The sequence below is a fragment of the Raphanus sativus genome, chromosome 7, assembly GCF_000801105.2.
Source record: "Raphanus sativus cultivar WK10039 chromosome 7, ASM80110v3, whole genome shotgun sequence".
NCBI classification, from domain to species: Eukaryota; Viridiplantae; Streptophyta; class Magnoliopsida; order Brassicales; family Brassicaceae; genus Raphanus; species Raphanus sativus.
The window spans coordinates 6,062,904-6,081,147 of NC_079517.1; the positions used below are offsets into that span (position 1 = coordinate 6,062,904).

Genomic DNA, 18,244 nt, shown 5'->3' on the forward strand with positions numbered 1-18,244 from the left:
AACGCGTAAGGTAATTTATAAAACGAACCAATAATAAATTAATAACAATATAATACAAAACACGCACAAAGGCTTTGTTGGTTAACATTCCTATCCATCCACGTCAACTCACACCACCACGAATAGTACCTCCTACTCTTCGTTTCTTATCCACCCACCTTCTTTTAAGCCTTTTCAATGCATTCATTATAAAAGCCATCCGATTATAAATGACAACACGTCAAAAACTAGAAAGATAAATAAATGATAAAACAAAACATTTGGTCACATTCACGAACTATATTTTATTTATTTTGTAAAAAAAAATGTAGTCATCTGTATCGTGTCCCAAACCATTTCACGTTCACTGTACAAAGTTAGGTGAAGAGCCGGTCAATTTCAGAAAAATACTTTTCTACTCTCTTTTACAATTTTTAAAAGAAGAAGGGGGACCTCTCTCTCACTTCTCTGATGTCCCTGAACCGAACATGACTCGAACCAAACCGGAATAAACTAAACCGGAACTGTACCGAAAGTCTCAAGAATGTAGTAGTAGTTACTAGTAGAACAGAGAAAGTAACAAAACAGAGGAGTAAACAGTCTGTTTGAAAGAAAAGTTGGGAGTTGTGGAATCTGCTCTTTCTCTCCTCTGCTTATTTCAACCAGAAATGATATTTGTGGTATGTCGGTCGTATGTAAGAATTGAAATTATCTCATCGGAGAGAAGAAGCTATTTACGTCCGTTGGCCCAGTTCCTGTTGTTCATTCCAGGTCTCTTGAGCTGCGGTTTCTGAGAGTTGCCTTGCTTTGGGATCGTCTCGAGTACTTGTATTGTTCTCTGCTTCTTGGCTGTTCACAAAACATTTTCTTTGTTTGTTTAACTCTTTGTTTTCAAGAATTGCATTGAAATTACTCGAAAGGAAAAGAAAACAAACCGTTCTCATGATGTTGGTAGCTCTCTTGAAGTTTCCTCTTAGCAAACTCAAACTTCGCGTCTGCATCAAGACCTTTAAGTTTCTGCTTGGACAAGAACGAAAAAACAACAGTCAATCATACATGTCCAAGCTTACGACGAAAAGAAAAAAGACAAAAGATTTGTTGCCAACAACACTCACTTCTTGTTGAGGTCTCGCAAGCGGTTTCCTCCTAGGGATCATGGGCTTCTCGGACTTGTTGTGAACAGACACCACATCGTTCTTCATCATCCTCTGTTCTGTTGTATTATGCTTTTGTGGTCTTCTAGTCCCATCAGCTGATGATGATGATGGCTTGATAGATCTAAAAGGAGCGTCTTGTATCCTCGTTTGTGTTCCCTCAGGTCTTCTCTTGGAGATATTCTGTGGTCTTCTTTCTTGTTCTCGGCTACTCGTGTTGTGTTCCCCTGAGTTACAAAGATCTGAAAACAAACATCCCCCACAAAAGGAAAATCAATCAACCAGATATATATACATATATAGAAGAGTATAGTTCTTTTAAACTAAGAAAAAAAAAAGAACTCACTTCCATCAAAGTCCAAGGAATCAAAGAAGTCTCCATTTAGCATTTCAAATCCGTTTGCTTCCGGTGTGAAGATATCAACATCATATGGAAGCGATGGAAACGCTTCTTCTTCCTCTTCTTCTTCTTCATCAACAACAGATGGGTTTGCAGACTCTGGTGTACCTTGAGCACCTGTTTTTTTTAGACAAGAAATTAGAACCAAAGACTTATGGATCTATTTCAAGAAACCAAAGAGACTGTAAGACATGAATCCCCCACAAGACAGTAAAGTAATCAACAAGACTAAGAGAGAGTTAAATTACCAGCGATTTCCTTGGTGGTGCTCACCCATTGATCAACGATCTCTTTCCACTCTCTGCATAACCCCATTAAATAAACTCAACAACCATATTCATAAGTGTAAGAAAGTGTTAATCATTATGAAAGAATCAAAAAACTCATACGCGATGAGAGTCTTTGCAAGCTGACGAATCTTATCAGAAGCATGTTTCCTCAGCCCATTTACAGCCTTTCCAATCTCAGTACTCTGCGAGAGAGAGAATAACCTTATTTATCAATCAATCACTCAACTCCATACAAAGCAACCAGAAACCAACCTTGAGAATATCCACATTCAAAGACATGAGCTTCAGCTTCCTCAGGGATTCAAGTATCACCGATTGTGACTACACACACAGACCAAACAAGACAAAATCAAGCTTCCATTAACACAGAGAGAGATTCAGAGCTAATTAAGATTAAAAACCTCATCGTCTTTGTTGAGGAAGATCTCCTTAATCCTACAAACTTCCTTAGACACCATAGAAAACTCTTCAATCGCATCGCTCAAAGCCTCAGCTTCATCATCATAACTATAATTGCCGCCATTCACCAGATTCTTCGTCTCGTTGATAATATGATTGTTATCTCCTCTGCTACTATTAGCTTTGCTCTCTTTACTCCCACCAGCCTCACCACCACCACCACCATCAACCGTCGTATTATTAGCATCCTCTTCGTTGTCGTCGTGTCCGGGAACGGACAGCTCGAGGTGGTCGCAACCGGTGCAGCGACTCAATCTGCAGGAGAAGAGAAGCTCGGCGATTTTGTCTCTCCTCGATTTGAATTTGTTGGGGCAATCGGCGGCGGCGACCATGATGGCGTGATCGATGATCCCGAAGATATCGGAATCTCCTCGCCGGAAATACTCCCTCCAGCTATCTAACGAACCTGATGGCGGCTTCATCGTCGTCAAGACAAAGCTAATCGGTTTCGATTCCGATCTTCCTCGATCCAGAGGAATTGGATTCTTCTTTTTCAGGTGAATCTCAATGTAAAAAAGTAAAGAGCTTTCTTTCTCAGGTAATTGAGATATGAAGAAAGATCCGATCTTTTTAATCTCTAATCGGTGAAGATGAGATTCGATCTGAGAAGAGATGAAAGGTTGAGACTTTGTTGAAAGATCAAACGAAGTTGTGATTCGAAAGTTTTGAAATTTTTTGCCGAATCTGACGAAACTTTCCCGGAAAGGGGAAAATAGAAAATGCACCGAGAAACAGAGATAGAGAGGGAGATGAGGGAGAAAACCAGAAACCAAGACAAGTCACAAAACAGACAAAGATGAAACAGTTTTGGTTACGTTGTCTAATCTTTTTAAAACAAAAAAAAAATAAAGACAAGTGCTGCTACGTTAAAACCAGATGTACAAATCAATTCTACAAGAAAGCTCCCTATTTTTTTTAATTGAGAGAGTTTTGTGTGTGTGTGTGTTTTTTTTTTTATGTTATACTCATCTTCTCGGAAGTGTCTCTGTATCTGTTTGGTAATAAGTTATTCTTATTTTTTTCTTTCTTTACGGCTTTTCTTTTGACCCCCCCCCTTGATCGGTCTTGTTTGGCTTTTCATTTTTATTTTATAAAAAAAGAATTAATTCCCATTAAAATATTCATTTCATCTGTTCTCTACTTCTCTTGCACATGCGTTGTATGGACGACGACACGAGTTAGTGTCGACAAGGTCAAACTCTTTTTCTTCTGCCTACATTTCTCCACGTAACATTTCATTTATTGGTTTTACGTTGGAAAAAATGTCAAAAGGTAAAACTTTTTACGAACATTCTCCTTTTTATTATACCGACTTTTAGTGGATTACATCAAAACTACTGACTCAAATTCATCAGGCAGTCAAATACGTGAATAGAATGTTAGTTTAATCAGCAAATCTAACTCAGAACAAATGATTTCATGTGATATTTTTTTTTTTGATAATCTGAGGGTTCTTGACTTACGTGAGTCATTTTTTCAGATCCGATCAGGCAGCGGTCCATTTTACCCGAAAGAGTTTTACCTGGGTTGAGGAGAAGGTCCAACACTCAGTACCGCATTTAATGACATGGATGAACAGTTCGCATCCGGCTAGCGTCAAATCCGGAAGCATGACAATTGGCTTCTAAGTCTCTAACCAGTAGAATTATCTCATCTTGTCAAGATATTTTGATATCTGAAAACGTTGTAGATCTAATAAGTCGGAGAAGTTAATTCAAGATCAGTATGGTGCTCTTAAATGATTAGTCTGTGTGATAAATTCAAATTTATATACCTAATCCACTAACAAGTTTTGTTTTGTTTTATAAGAGACATTTTTAATATTTTTAGAAAATCAATCATGTTTTGGAAAAAGATGTGAATAGTTCCCACTAAAGCTCATTCTCTTTTCCTTGTTAGAAAAGTTGAAAAAGAAGAAGACGAAGGTTATGTTTTATCAACTCGACTTTTCCTAAACCATAGTTGTAAGGCCGGCCATAGGAGTCAAGTCTGAGCGTACTAGTCTAGAATGAATGTCTTATTTGCTTGAAAGCATTTCCAATATTCTATTTTCTATTATAAAATAAAATGAAATAGATTATAAAGTAAAAAAATATTTTAACACTATTTTGTTTTTTCGTTTCATAATTAAGTTCACTTTATAAATGAGGCTATTTATTTATTGTTATATTATAGAGTAAAAAAGATGAAAATTAGATTATTTTACCTACATATTCTATTATAGAAAAAAATTATATTAAAAATGTTCTAAAGTTTTGGGAAATTTAGCAACAAAATTACATAAACACACATAACTTCTGCTATATATTAAGTTTGGGTATTAAGGTCTTGAGATTTAATTTGGATCAGATTTTTTTTGACTAATTTTTTTTAATCGGATTAAATTAAGGGGAATCGCAAATTCACGAATATACAATTTTTCAAGATATTTAAATGAATTCTAAAGCATGGATTCACGTCTGGGTTAGGTGAACAATGTAATTCAGAAGATCAGATCTTGTCAAATTTGAATCTTTTAAAATCGAAAATATTGTGATCCAATAAAATAATTAAAATTTATGGATGCAGATCCTTATCGGGTCAATTTTAAAAATCTGCGTTTCTATAGCAAGTTCTCTTTTACGAAATCTATTTGGACTAACATTTAGGTAAAAGTATTTGATGATCAATCAATCATAGAACCAAATCAATGAATAGCATTTATTTATGTTGGTCAACAAAATCAACTAAATAATAAATATTAATTATTCGATTTTTATGTTATACGTGACAAAACGGAGTTGCACGGGATTTGGGGCGGTGATACCACAGCCAATTATACTAAATTACTAATTTAAGAGGTAGATACAGTCGCGTCCTTCATTCACCTTCAAACGCGTGAAAAACCTGCGACTTGTTTGATCTGAGTGTTTAACCTCACGGGCCTGTCACAGTCACCTCTAAGCGACAGACGTTGATCTCAGCCAACACGTCAGCAGATATAGTGGCTGCTTTACGGGATTTCGGCGGACCCCAGTGTAATTGGTGCGTGTCTTGTGTGGAAGAGGAGGTAACACAATCATACTAATTCATCTACCACCGTTCACTACCAAACCTAAGTAAAATGCAATCAATACATTTATATTTCTGTTTCAAAAAAAAAAAATACATTTATATTTCATGTACCAACTTTGTATAGTCCGGAATAATAATACCATTATCAAATCGTTTAGTTAAGTCTACTCGTATGCGCGTCATTGATATCGTTACGGCTAGCGCAAAACTGAGGTGAAAGATATCATATTTTATGCTGTTAAAACTTAAAAGTACTAACTAAAGGGTTACCTGATGCTAATCGATAACTTGGTACCCTATGCTTATAGTGTAATGATGGAATCATTAAGTTGGATGGAAACAAATACTACTCTAATGCTACAATAATGTAGATAATACACAAACATCAAAATGTGGATAGTACTACAAACAATGTCTCAAATAGTTTTAAAGACAACATATAGTTAAGAGTTAATAGTAGTATATACAGATTGGTATTAAACATTTAAAGCTATTAGTTTTATGCCATCATAATGAACTTGCGCAAGAGAGAAAACTATTTTAAGAAAATGATTATGCTGAAGTTAAGTGACTAGAAAATTTTGTTCGTTTGGTTTAAAGTACTAGATCTCCTACCACTCTTAAACTATATAACCGGCCGGTAACAACGCCAACCGATAAGATGGTATGATAATTTTTGAAGTTCGCATAGTTGACTACTATTAGTTTTATTTTGTGACATTTAACAACATGAAAATAGAGTAAATGCCCCCTTCGATATTTGACGCCGTTTGATATCTGCTAAAGACTAAAAGTCCTTTTACAAACGGTGTGTTGACTTTTTTGAAGATTGAAAACGAGAAGTGTGTTGAAGTCGAGTAAAAAATGTTAGGTGAAGAAGAATACTCCTCATAATCAGTATATCTAATGCCCACCTAAATTTTAACTAATTGTACAAACAATCATCATATCTAAAGTAATAAGCAAACAAAATTGAACTGAATCAAACTCGACAGAACTGAGCCTTATTCCAGCTTGACCTTTGTCAAATTTTCACTAACAAAGACCCAAACCCGAAACAATGAAATGCTTATTTCTAACTATGCATTTTATAGGAGATTATTGATTAGGTGGACGCTAATACGATTTTTCTTTTCTGAACGTCTAGAGCGATTAAAAGAAAATGTTCAAAAAGTTGTTTTGTGAAACATTGCATTTGACGATTGTGTTAGTGAAGATCTCTAACATTACTTATGTTGGTATAATAAAATAAATGATGTTTAAGATACGTTTACACAAACCATTTTTCAGTCACAGATTAATTAACCTGATCCTGCTATGTTTACTTGTGGCTACAATTAATAATATTAACATTGGGTGGAGGTTGGATTAGGTGTCATTTGCAATCCCCTGAGGCAGGTGATTACAAAGATTAGGCCATTAAACATTTATGTACAAGCAAACCCTTAGTTAAATTAACCGAGACTGAAAACATCCGTTAAGAGGGAACATGAAAAAAAAAACGGAAAAAAAAACTAAAAGGCATTATTTTTAGAGTTCAGAGAGACATGAGAGAGATCACGTCTTCAATGTTAACCTCTCTTTGATCTTTCCCACGCCTTCTTTTAAAAGCTTCATTTGCAAGATTCTTCTTCTTCTGCTGAAGCTCAAGGACCCTCTCCTCGATACTGTTCCTCGCAATCATCCTAATCATCTTAACCTCCTGTTTCTGCCCAATCCTATGAATCCTGTCCATGGCCTGTTCTTCAACTGCAGGGTTCCACCACGGCTCGAACAGGTAAACTCTCGAGGCTGCAGTTAAGTTTATGCCAGCACCAGAGGCCTTGAGGCTTGCAAGCAACACCACAGGTCCGGTTAACTCCGGTTTCCCGAAGTCTCCAATGACTTGCGTCCGTTTCTTCACGGTCATTGCCCCATCTAACCGTAAGACGGTGAAACCCGCAGCTTTCAGTGGGACTTCTAGTAGAAGCAGCATCTTCCTGAACTGAGAGAACACAACAGACTTTGTGTTGGGGTCTTCTTGTTTCGATGCCATGAGAAGCGATAGTAACGCCGTGACCTTTGAGGATTTGGTTGAAGGTTTGGTGTCTCCTCCGTCATTATCTTGAGTATCCGAGGGAGGAGGAGGAGGAGGAGCGTTGAAGAGATCGGATTGGGTTAGAGAGCCACGGCAAAGAGGGCAAGAAGGTTTGGTTCTTTGAAGGGTTTGGAGAATGCATGCCCTGCAAAAGATATGAGCACACCGAGTGATGATCATGTCCCTTGGTGGAGAAATGCAAATAGGACAGTCAAAATCCTCCCCATCTTGCAATATAGCAACCAGCTTCTGCAGCAGCTCTGGGTTATCAGTCACATCTGTTTCACCAACCAACACACAAAAAGTTTTTAAAGCTTTGCAACCGAAAATAGTAATAACATGTAACTGTTTTCATTTTTTTTTTACCTTCTATAGATGTACAAGTGGTCAAAGATCTCAACTCCGGAGGGCATAGAGAAACATCGTCACAAAGCTGTCTAAGCCGTAAGATTATACTCAAAACTGTTGAGTAGTTTCTCATCAGGCTTCCACTGTTTATAAGGTTCTGCACAACACCTTTGGCTTCTCCTTCCATGTGATCATACAACTGACGTTCTTCTGCAGAGAGTTCAACGTAACAAGTCCCAACAGTCTTAGGTGGCAAACCAATCAAACTCTTTTCCTTTGTTCTCCGCAACGAGATTGTCCCCATCAAAACCTGACAAAAGCCTTTTAATTGAATACTTTTCCAACATAAAATGAAAACTTACATAGTAAGTGAGTATTGTCTTTTACCTGTAAACGTGAAAGCCCATTCTTATTCCCTTGACCAAGCGGGCGCTGTATCAAGCTTTGCCAATAACTCTTTATGGAAAATGGCTCGAACCGGAGAAACGCCATCAGAGAGTAGAGATCAAACGAACCATTCTGAATAGGAGTGCCTGTGACAGCCCATCTCCTAGAAGCCTTCAGATTACAAACCGCCCGGCTCTGCTGAGCATTTGCGTTCTTGATGGTGTGTGCCTCATCCAGAATTATTCTCAGCCATTCCATCTTCTTAGCAGGAGAATCTTCCCACGCCTCCTCAACAGCCAAAGTGCCGTAAGTAGTCAACACTATATCATACTTCATAAGCTCGTTAACGTCGTCCGTCCTCTCGCCACCGTGGTACATGTACACCTTCAAGCTCCCCGGTACAGTATGCTCTTCTAGCTGAGTAACCCACGCTGAAAACACAGAAGGTGGACAAACAATCAACGTCGTCTTTTGAGACACGGACTTAACCTTCTTCCGAGCTCCACTCTCACTCCCCTTGCCTCTCCCTCTCTTCCTACCCTTCTTTTCAACATCAAAAGTCTCTTCTTCTTCTTCAGTTCCCGTACTGGTGGATGCGTTGCCGTATCTATCGAAAGCTATCAACGAAAGCAGAGTAAGAGTCTTACCCAACCCCATGTCATCAGCAAAAACTCCTCCACGCAAAGCCTCAGGCCGCTTATCCGTGCGGTAATTCGTCAAAACGTTGACAAAGTCTCCACCTTTCTTCTCTTCCCAAAACGGAGGAAGCTCCTCAGGCTTCTCCCTGTTCATCAACCATCCCAACCCTTCCTTCTGATGAGCGAAAAGCTCAGACTTTATCACTCCCCTAGGCGGCTCAACCTCAACCATCTTCTCCTTTCCCTTAACATTCTCATCAACAAGCTCAAAAATCTTATCTACACTCTTCTTCTTCCCCTCTCCACCACCCATCCGCTCCTTCACCACCACAGCCTCAGACAAACCGAAACTAACATCCGAATCCGAAATCAACACCAACCCACCCCTCGAAATCTCCGATTTAACAGCTTGCGTCTCTTCCAGCTTCGCAAAGATGTGAACTTGGCAGGGGATTCTGAACCTGTTGGCGGAGGAGCGAGTGTTGGGCACGATGCCTTCGACGAGGATCTTCTCGGAGTCGATCAGCGGCGAGAGGACGGCGGCCACGGCGCGCTCGATGTGGCCCACTTGGACGGATCGAGTGTTGAGCACCCTGATCGCGTTCTCGTCGTAGAGGTTCGAGGGCTCTCGGACCAGGCCCACCAGCTCTCGGCCGTTGATTCGTCCCGAGTAGTACTTTAGCCCTACGATGTTCGCGATTACGAATCCCACCATGTATCGCTCTGAGATGTTATCGTCTTGGGATTGCTGCGACGGCGGCGGCTCCGCGGAGGAGGAGGGGAAGTCGTCTTCGTTCGCCATGGGGGAGAGGAAGAGAAGTGACCTAGAGATGTTTGTGAGAGTGGAAACGGAGGAAAGATGAGTGAGGAGGATACTCGAAAGTTTCAAAAACCGCCTCTTTTCGAAATTTAGGTTTCTGCCCTTGTAACCCTTCAAAGTTTGTATATTTCAGATTATACCTCAAAGTATTATAAATAGATTGATACACCCCCAAGCCAGCGTTGTAAGAGTAAACGATGATAGGATGAGTAATGAAGTCATGGTTGCGGTTAGGGGAGTTTGCGGATATCGGAGTTTGCAGATGCAGGAGTTTGCGGTTTTAAGTGTTATATAGGGTATTATATGACCGATATAATGCTTGAAAATTATTGCGTTTGCGGAATATTTGTCTGGTTGATAATGAAATATTACAGCGGTTTAACAAAAAAATTACCAATATAGATATATTATAAAATTATAGAAATATAAAAACATATTGTCGTGATAAAATATAATAATTATTAATATAATATAATTAATAATAATATTATGTTTAATTATTTAATTTTTAATTAGTTGAAAGTTATAATTTTAATTAAATTTTGAAGATTTATATCTAAACTTTTAAAATAATATTTTGTTTCGTTTTATATATGTGTTTATCTTTATATATATATATTATTTAAAAAAATTATAATGAATAGCTAGTTAAAAGTTTTTATAAAATAAATTATGATACTGTTTGTGAATTTAAATTAATATAATATATATATATATATATATTAATTTATAATATTTCCATTTTTAATTTTAAATTTAAAATATTTAGAAAAAATTATATATTTTAAGTCACCCGCAACCGTCCACAACCATAAACACTACATGAAACCATCTTTTTGATTTTAAGAGGTTCTGAGCGGTTTGAAACGATTTGTAACGGTTTGTATGATTATTTTGAAACGTTGTCACCCGCTACTAACTTTAAAAACTGTATTTGCAGATGGTAACGGAAAAATAATTCAAGCCCTTGAGGTGTTGGTTTCTGTATATTTAGGACTAATCAACTTTCTTATACTTTTTGAAGTCAACACATTTGGATTTGATACCATATATGGATGGTGTTTGGAAATGGAAATCAAAATAATTAGTTTGATAAAATAAAGACAGAATTCAAAACATATTAGAAACAATGTATGGATGGTGTTGGAAATGGAAAACAAAAATAACAATTTCGATAAATAAAGATAGAATTCAAAATAAATTAAAAACAATCCATCGGTTTAAAAAATTATTCAAATCGCAACATTACAAATTCAAAGTTTAAGTGAAAGAGAAAGCAAAGGGTCATCTTCGCTAGGTTCTTGTGGTTGAGTTTGGACTTGTGAGCTATTTCCAACACCAAGACAAAGGTCTAAACACACTGGTGAGGGTGGTGTTGGTGGTGGTGACGTTGGGAACAAATAGAGTTGAGGTGGATCCATGACGGATTGGTATTGGTTCTCTCCAACGGTCCAACTTTGGTCAATTCCGTCATTTTGATTGTCGACCACAGTTAAGTTATCCGGTTCAACAACGGTGTAACCCGATTGTTCAAATCTTGGGAAAAATGTAGATTGCAGATATGGGTACGGATTTGGATATGGCTGGTTCATGATCTTTCGCTTCTTCTTGTGAGCATTTTGGTGACCACCCAATGCTTGTGTTTTAGAGAACTTTTTGGGACAATATTTGCATTTGTATTTCTGCCTCTCTATCAATTCATGGTCATTGTCGCTAGCATCACTTGATTCCGATGATAACATATCGACATCGATAGGATGATCCGGATCCATTATATTTTTGCAGGTTCAGATTTAATTGTTATACTAATAGGATTGCACCCAGATGAGTATTTAAAGATTGAAACTTCGCGTATACTTTTAAAATTATGGAAATATATATATTTAGTATTTTGATGTTGAATACCATAAGTTTAAATGCGTATTGATGGAAATGGCAAGTGTCTTATCGAAGATAATAAACAAAGACTAACTCAAGTAATTATAAATCTTTCATTAAAAGTACTAACACATAAGGTAACTTTTTTAATTGCTAGATATACATAAAACAATTTCCGATTTGACTCTATATGGTTAATTTTTTCTTGATTACTTATTGCAATGATATTAGTCAAAATTAGTTCCAAATGTTTTTTATTTCCAAAATAAATCAGGAGTTGTGAAAATTTGGTTAGTAGTCTTTGACATATTAATAAATCCGTGAGATGTTGAAACTCACACATTTACTAAAAGAGTTAAGACTGTAGATAGGTAGTAATTTGCTCTTGTAATCTATCACCTTTAAAACATAATCTATAACTTTTATTTGTTCAAAAAAACTATAATTCTCAAATAAGAACTTCTTCTTAGATTTTTGGTGTTTTTCTTCATTTCAATCTGAATATACCAAATTGGGTAAATGATTTTTACCTATTAAATTAAAGAAACTCTATTCTATAAAAATAAGATCATGTCCAATTGATAAATGCTTAATTCAATAATATATTTCATTTATTTAAATGAGTATTATATCAAATTAAATTAATATAATATTCAACATAAATATGATTATAGAAAAAACCAAAAATTTAAAGAATTTAAACAAAAAGTATATTTCCTATTTGAAAGAACGGTTCATAATCTAGTTTTAGTGTAAAAATATAATACATCACTTTGGAAGTAAGAAAATTACACTATTATCTTTTCAAAATATTAGTATATCCACTTTTAGAAATGATAAATAATAGACAAAGAACATAATAATGGGCCTTCAGCTGAATCCAATTAAATTGGACTCGGAGCCTATTTCGTGGCCTATGAAACTTTCCCTTACTTCTCATAAACGGTATGAGTTCTTTTAACCACACCTTGACTACGACAGATGTTGCTCTAAGTGGGCCGGCCCATTCATACCCGAATGTCAACAAAAAAAGTCAATCGAGTATCTCGAGTTCTTATGGTATTTGTTAAAATCAGAGAGCTCTGGTGACCGGGAGTGTTTTGAATTCGATCTGGACCTGCGATTAAACCGGTAAATCCAGTGCTTTAATATCTGGTTTAGGTTTTATGAAAAACCTAAAATTTAAAAACACACAAAAAACAGCAAAAAACGCCAAACCTGATACCGGTTGAACTATTGGTTGAACCAATAGATAATTTTTACATTTTTAAAACTTTTAGTTATGTTTTTTAATTATGTTTTATATTCTAAATTTCTAATTAAAAAGTTAGGTTTCTTTTCAGTTTTTTTTTGTCAAAATTAGTTGATGTGATTTGGTGTTAGTTTGTTTTTGTTATTTACAATTTATTATAACGATGTTTTAGTTTTGGTTTATTTTAGATTTGAAGTTTAATTTATTATTCACATTAAACATAAATATTTATGAATATTTTTGATTTTTTAAATCATAACTCTTAATTAGTTATAATTTTTTTTAAATTGATATTTTGTATATCAAATGAAAAAGATATATATATTACCAAGCTATTATTTTATGTTGAACATTTAAAATATCAATTTTAGTTTCTATATTTTTTATTTTCATAACTAATATATTATTATATAATAAAATAAATTCATTTATTAATTCATGATTCACCCGTGGTCGACCCAATAACCCGTGGTCGACCCGGTAAGTCGGGGTCTCGGTCGATTTTTAAAACATTGGTGACCAGAGATGTCAAATGGGCTTAGTTGGTTAGCCAAGACCAAACTCAAATGGTCTTACGATATTAGACCCAAAAGTTAAAGTTGTCTAATTGGACAAAAGTCCATTAAATCTAAATTAGATAGGCTTAACTCCTTGCATATTGGCAGTCCAATAAACACAAGAATCTAGAATTTTTTTAGTAGCCATGTTCTTTGCAAAGATGTTGCGTCCGCGTTCATCGAACAAAAATACACTGAAGAACAGTCGCATCATCATATTAATTGCTGCTATTTTACACAGCAGCAGAAACACCATCGTATTCCTTGTAAAAATTGATCGTAGTGTCACCTTATATTTTCTCAACTTTTACTTTTGTCTAATTTAATGAATGATTTTTGATCGCTAAATGCGGACGCAGCATCAAGTTAACGAACAAGGCTAGTATGTTTCTTTAAAAAGCTTATTCAACTCTTTTTCTCGAATACATAGTAAACTCTATTTATTAATTTTTCTATTGAAGCGTGTTTTGTTATTATGGCATTCATAATTTTTTTACCAAAAATAAAATAATACTCTTTCTATTTTACAATATAAAATGTTTTGGGAAATTTTTGATGTTTCAAAATATAAAATGTTTTAATATTTTTAAGATATTTTATTTTATTTTATTGAAAATTGTTTTACCAATAATAATTTACTACGCTAATTGTAAATTTGTAATTGGTTAATTATATTTAATTATATTATTTAATAATATTACCTTCTAAAATGTAAATTTATTAACTTTTGTCCATTCAAGTAAAACATTTTATACTCCATAGAATGAGGGAGTAGTAATTAGGAGGACTTTTATAGGGGGATGACTTTTATAGAAGCAGATCAAAACATGCCAGCTAATGAACCCACTATCATTGCTTTTAATTGATCCCCTCCTACCCAATAGATAACCTATAGTTTTCCTTTTATCGAGATTAAGAATAACTATATAATAATATAAAATAATTGTATAAAAATCTTGATTGGGTTTGGTCCCATAACCGATTCTATGTACATAAATAAAAAATAAGAAAATAAAATAGGGTATGATTAAGGATATGAGAGCATCAGATCCTGTGATTCAGATTCTGCCTGGCACTGTCTAGTCTTTGCTTTTTGGCTGCTTCATGTTCTCTGTACGCTGTACTATTGAATGAGAATGGTTTGGTCAATAAATATACATATTTATATATATAGAGATATACTTTTTCTTTTCTTTTGCTATACGTATATGCAACATGGATTTGGCTATTATCAGGTTCTTGAATTTCACAACAGGAAGCAGTTGCAAATGCTTTTATGATATTCGGTGCAAAGCTTCAAAGCAACTTTTTAGAAACAGATCTAAAAAAGCAAAATAGCATACATTAAAGTACTTGTATAATCAAATCTAAACAAGTGAAAAAGATCACTTTGTTTCATCCAATTATACAGAGAAAACTCATGTCTTAATACTACAAGATCCGGGTCACAGAGACTTGTAATGAACCGGATCCACATTGTACATAACAAAGACACCATACAACTCAAATTTTGTGGATGTTCCAAATATATAAAATAGTTTTTTTTTTGTTTTATTCAATTTTCTCGAGTTGGAAACAAAGTCAAGACCGTGTTGGCTCCTTGTTCCAGATCATCTGCATAGTTAGCCACTTGGCTATGCAAATGCAACGAAGATGGTCTGGCTGTAACTTGTTGCTGCTGCTGCTGACTCTGCCTAGCCAAGAACAACGACTGGTCCATCGCTTTCCCGCTGTTATTACCCTGAGATGTGAAATTCACGGCGGAGATTTGCCGGTGGAGGAACTGAGGCGGCGGTTGCTGCTGGCGATGCTGATGCTGAAGAGCCGCGATAGGGACGAAAGAAGGGATGAAATGGTCGGAGCTCTGTCTAGCCGTCGGATGAAGGAAATGCGTAGGAACAGGCGAGCTCGCGAAGAGATGATCCGAGTCGCCGACGCTTCCTCCGCCGCCGCCTCCGCCGGATTGCATCCTCTTGAGGTAGAGCCGGTACTTCTGAAGATGGCTAGCGACGTTCTCTCTGGTTAGCCCGTCGACGCTCATGAGCTGCATGATGGTTTTGGGAACCGCGTTCTTGATCCCGAGATGCGCCACGGCGTCCACGAAGCGCTTGTGGAGCTGCGGCGTCCACACCAGACGCGGCCGTTTGAGAGTCCTGGCCGGCTCGTCTCCGGTGGAATCTGCTGCGAACTCTGCCGAGGAGTTGGTTTGCTGCGGCGGCGTGGTTTGATGAGGCTGAGGTTGACCGGAATTTTGGTTAGGAGTTCGGAGATCGAAGGCGATGGCGAGATCGGGAGTGATGAGTGACTGAGATAACGGTATGAGCTCCTCCGGCGATGGAAGCTCTTCTTCCCATTTAGCAAACCAGTTGGAATCTTCCTCTCTCATCTTCTCAAAAAGTCAAAGTTAAAGAGAGAGAGGATCTCTCAGAGCGACAGTCAAGCCAATATGGTGGTGGAGATGTAATCTGGAAGCGTTGATGGACGAGAGAGAGAGAGAAGACTATTGATTTTGAGGCAAAGACTTGAAGAGACATCAGAAGATTCTTTTATATTTTTATTTGATTATCTGTTTGTGTTTGTCTGAACGTTGAGTTTGAGTTTATCATCATCATTAGATTCGACCGACGCCTACTTCGGCGCGTGGCTACCACTTATTGACCATTTTTATTAGTCTCTTTTTTCTATTAACTTCTCCAAAACTCTTTGATTCTCTTTTTTTATAATGAAGAACAAATGACATTTTGAGATTAGGAAACCTAATTTTTAAAATTAGAGTAGATGAGTAGAGTTGCTAGATTGGTAGTTCAAACATTTGATTAGTACCGCTTATTGTTTTTGTTTATTAAATGTGTTTTTTCACGCATCTCTTTATCATCCAATCCAACGAAGAGAGCTTCAACATGAAACCAGAAGTATTATTAATTAAGAATTTGTATCTTTATGGTACATGCCATCGTGTTCATCGGAGTTTGGACAAATATAGATTAATTTAAGATTTTTACACCTAACTTTATTTTGGATCTACATAGCACTTAACCTAGTGGAAGCTTGTGTTTAGGTATGTCAACATAATTATTTAACTTATTTTCAAAAAAAAAACATAATTATTTAACTATAACTAAACTAGCTTTGGAAGTTAGGACAAACTAGATAAGACCCTACGTCAGTTTAGTTACTTATTGTTTTGCACGTAAAACGTGTATAATTGGCTATTTAGCTATATATGATGCAAATAAATGACAATGATTATGAAAAGAAATAATATTAGTTTTACATAACATGATAGCATAAACTAGTATATTTTATATCAAGCAGTGATGGTTGTTCTAATGATAATATTATCAAAACTTTTAAAAATGTGTTTTTCTAATTAAAACTCTAAAAGATGTTACAATAGAACAACTATACGATTACCGTTGGATGAACAAAAACACCAGAGAGACTTAAAAACGAAAGTTAAGTTTCGGAGTTACACGATTGCACTGATAAGAATTATGAGCAAAAGTTCTGGATTTCAAAAATTTATCAACCAAAAGTACACGAAAATATCGATTTTTATCAGTGTAATCGTATAGTTCCAGATTTTTTTCTAAAGCAACTATAATTACTGCTAAGTTTTAGAAAAAACTATAATTACTGCTGTTTGTCAGCATATATTCTACATAGCTCCATCCAAACACGAGTTTGACGTGACCCGATTTACTCCAATTGGGGCAATGAAACATATTGCCTTTCAAGTCTTAATCGATTCTTTCAAGATATTCTATATAAATTCAAAAGCTTCACGTGAAAGATGTATACCAAAAGTTCTTGCAAGTTTTTTTCTTTTGTAAAAGATTCTTGCAAGCTTTTTGACTTGTTAAACCCACTTTGTTCGCCTTTTATCTAATTTTAACCCAGTCGAACAAATTTTCGCATAAGATATTTTCGAAGATAAATAAGAGCATCCATGGATAATATTCCAGTTCTAAAACAATAAATGAGTAGCTCGAGAGTTAAAGAAAGTTGGTCCACATTATACAAATTAGGTTGTCTTTTCATGTTATAAATGATGACATAGGAATTGATCTTGGGTCGATGAGGTTCAGATTATTTTGTCTTTATTTTTATTGATATCTATAAGATAACTCTCATCGTAGAAAGACTCCAAAAGATTAACACAACACCTTCCAATCTCCTTTGTCGAACAAGTGCTACAACGTACACATCCACATCAAAAACATGTGTATGATGATGATATATAGAGACTAACCTTTTATTTCCGGGTCCATGAAATGATACCATTTTATATTATTTATTCATAATAAGATTTTATGGAAACTACACTAGCCAGTCATATAACTGTATATAAAAAAATTCATGAGTAGAATCTCACACAATTAGGAATATGATTGTGAAATGAACTTTGTAAGTTTTTTTCATGATCCGAAATCGAACCAACCTTAATGTTCCGTTCAATTAAAGGAAAAAACTATGTGTAAACATGTGACCAAGAAAACATATCATGTGGAGAGAAATTTGATAAACCAAAAGTCCAAAGGTACTTGCTAAAAGTAGCAAGTAACCTGAATATCTAAAGAGAACAAACAATTCCAGACTGAAAGATGATCACTCTAATTGTAGTTCTTGGGCCGTTGTACTTTGGGCTTATTTTTTAGTCCTGATGTCAGGTCTTTTTATATATCCTTTTGGGTATTAACTTTCACGTGAAAATCCTTGTCTTTCTTTCCTTTTTAATTGACCAAAAATCTCGAAGACTTGCTTGAACGGTAGGCCATATACAATATAAGGTTCGTAACTACCACTAGTCTAACTACCACGTTAAATTAGCAATCTTCAAAATTAAAAAAAAAAAAAAGTTGCCCGGTGAGAATGGATTCATTACTTCAACTAACACATCTTGCTTTCCGATACTTGTTTTAGGTGGCCTTTTTTGGGCTTGTTCAACTCC

General features: G+C 35.7%; 4 protein-coding genes across 4 annotated transcripts; all 4 read right to left on the reverse strand.

The window, feature by feature from the left end:
* Positions 1–269: 269 nt before the first annotated feature.
* Positions 270–3,214, reverse strand: LOC108818251 (probable mediator of RNA polymerase II transcription subunit 26b). Its single transcript, XM_018591157.2, has 8 exons — positions 2,225–3,214; positions 2,076–2,144; positions 1,923–2,005; positions 1,782–1,834; positions 1,480–1,650; positions 1,095–1,375; positions 915–996; positions 270–828 (listed from the first exon to the last, which is right to left on the reverse strand). Exons 1-8 carry the CDS (start codon positions 2,702–2,704, stop codon positions 710–712), a joined length of 1,338 nt encoding a protein of 445 aa, XP_018446659.1. The 5' UTR covers positions 2,705–3,214; the 3' UTR covers positions 270–709.
* A 3,548-nt stretch (positions 3,215–6,762) lies between these two features.
* On the reverse strand, positions 6,763–9,820 carry LOC108814144 (putative SWI/SNF-related matrix-associated actin-dependent regulator of chromatin subfamily A member 3-like 1). Its single transcript, XM_018586647.2, has 3 exons — positions 8,149–9,820; positions 7,780–8,071; positions 6,763–7,691 (listed from the first exon to the last, which is right to left on the reverse strand). The coding sequence occupies exons 1-3, from the start codon at positions 9,586–9,588 to the stop codon at positions 6,874–6,876; spliced, it is 2,550 nt and encodes an 849-aa protein (XP_018442149.1). The 5' UTR covers positions 9,589–9,820; the 3' UTR covers positions 6,763–6,873.
* A 608-nt stretch (positions 9,821–10,428) lies between these two features.
* Positions 10,429–11,378, reverse strand: LOC108815252 (zinc finger protein JAGGED). The gene has a single exon (XM_018587895.2). The coding sequence runs from the start codon at positions 11,376–11,378 to the stop codon at positions 10,860–10,862; it is 519 nt and encodes a 172-aa protein (XP_018443397.1). The 3' UTR covers positions 10,429–10,859.
* Positions 11,379–14,615: 3,237 nt separating this feature from the next.
* LOC108814659 (transcription factor MYBC1) lies at positions 14,616–15,852 on the reverse strand. Its single transcript, XM_018587270.2, has one exon. The coding sequence runs from the start codon at positions 15,677–15,679 to the stop codon at positions 14,849–14,851; it is 831 nt and encodes a 276-aa protein (XP_018442772.1). The 5' UTR covers positions 15,680–15,852; the 3' UTR covers positions 14,616–14,848.
* Between the last annotated feature and the right edge of the window lie 2,392 nt (positions 15,853–18,244).

Bases quoted from the DNA above. Each gene is read 5' to 3' on its own strand.
- LOC108818251 (XM_018591157.2), bottom strand. From the start codon at position 2,704: ATGAAGCCGCCATCAGGTTCGTTAGATAGCTGGAGGGAGTATTTCCGG. The intron at 2,006-2,075 runs GTTGGTTTCTGG...TCTCTCTCGCAG, and splicing joins TGAATGTGGATATTCTCAAG to AGTACTGAGATTGGAAAGGC. The intron at 997-1,094 runs GTGAGTGTTGTT...TTGTCCAAGCAG, and splicing joins TTGCGAGACCTCAACAAGAA to AAACTTAAAGGTCTTGATGC.
- LOC108814144 (XM_018586647.2), bottom strand. From the start codon at position 9,588: ATGGCGAACGAAGACGACTTCCCCTCCTCCTCCGCGGAGCCGCCGCCG. The intron at 8,072-8,148 runs GTAAAAGACAAT...GGCTTTTGTCAG, and splicing joins ATGGGCTTTCACGTTTACAG to GTTTTGATGGGGACAATCTC. The intron at 7,692-7,779 runs GTAAAAAAAAAA...TTGGTGAAACAG, and splicing joins CACTTGTACATCTATAGAAG to ATGTGACTGATAACCCAGAG.
- LOC108815252 (XM_018587895.2), bottom strand. From the start codon at position 11,378: ATGGATCCGGATCATCCTATCGATGTCGATATGTTATCATCGGAATCA.
- LOC108814659 (XM_018587270.2), bottom strand. From the start codon at position 15,679: ATGAGAGAGGAAGATTCCAACTGGTTTGCTAAATGGGAAGAAGAGCTT.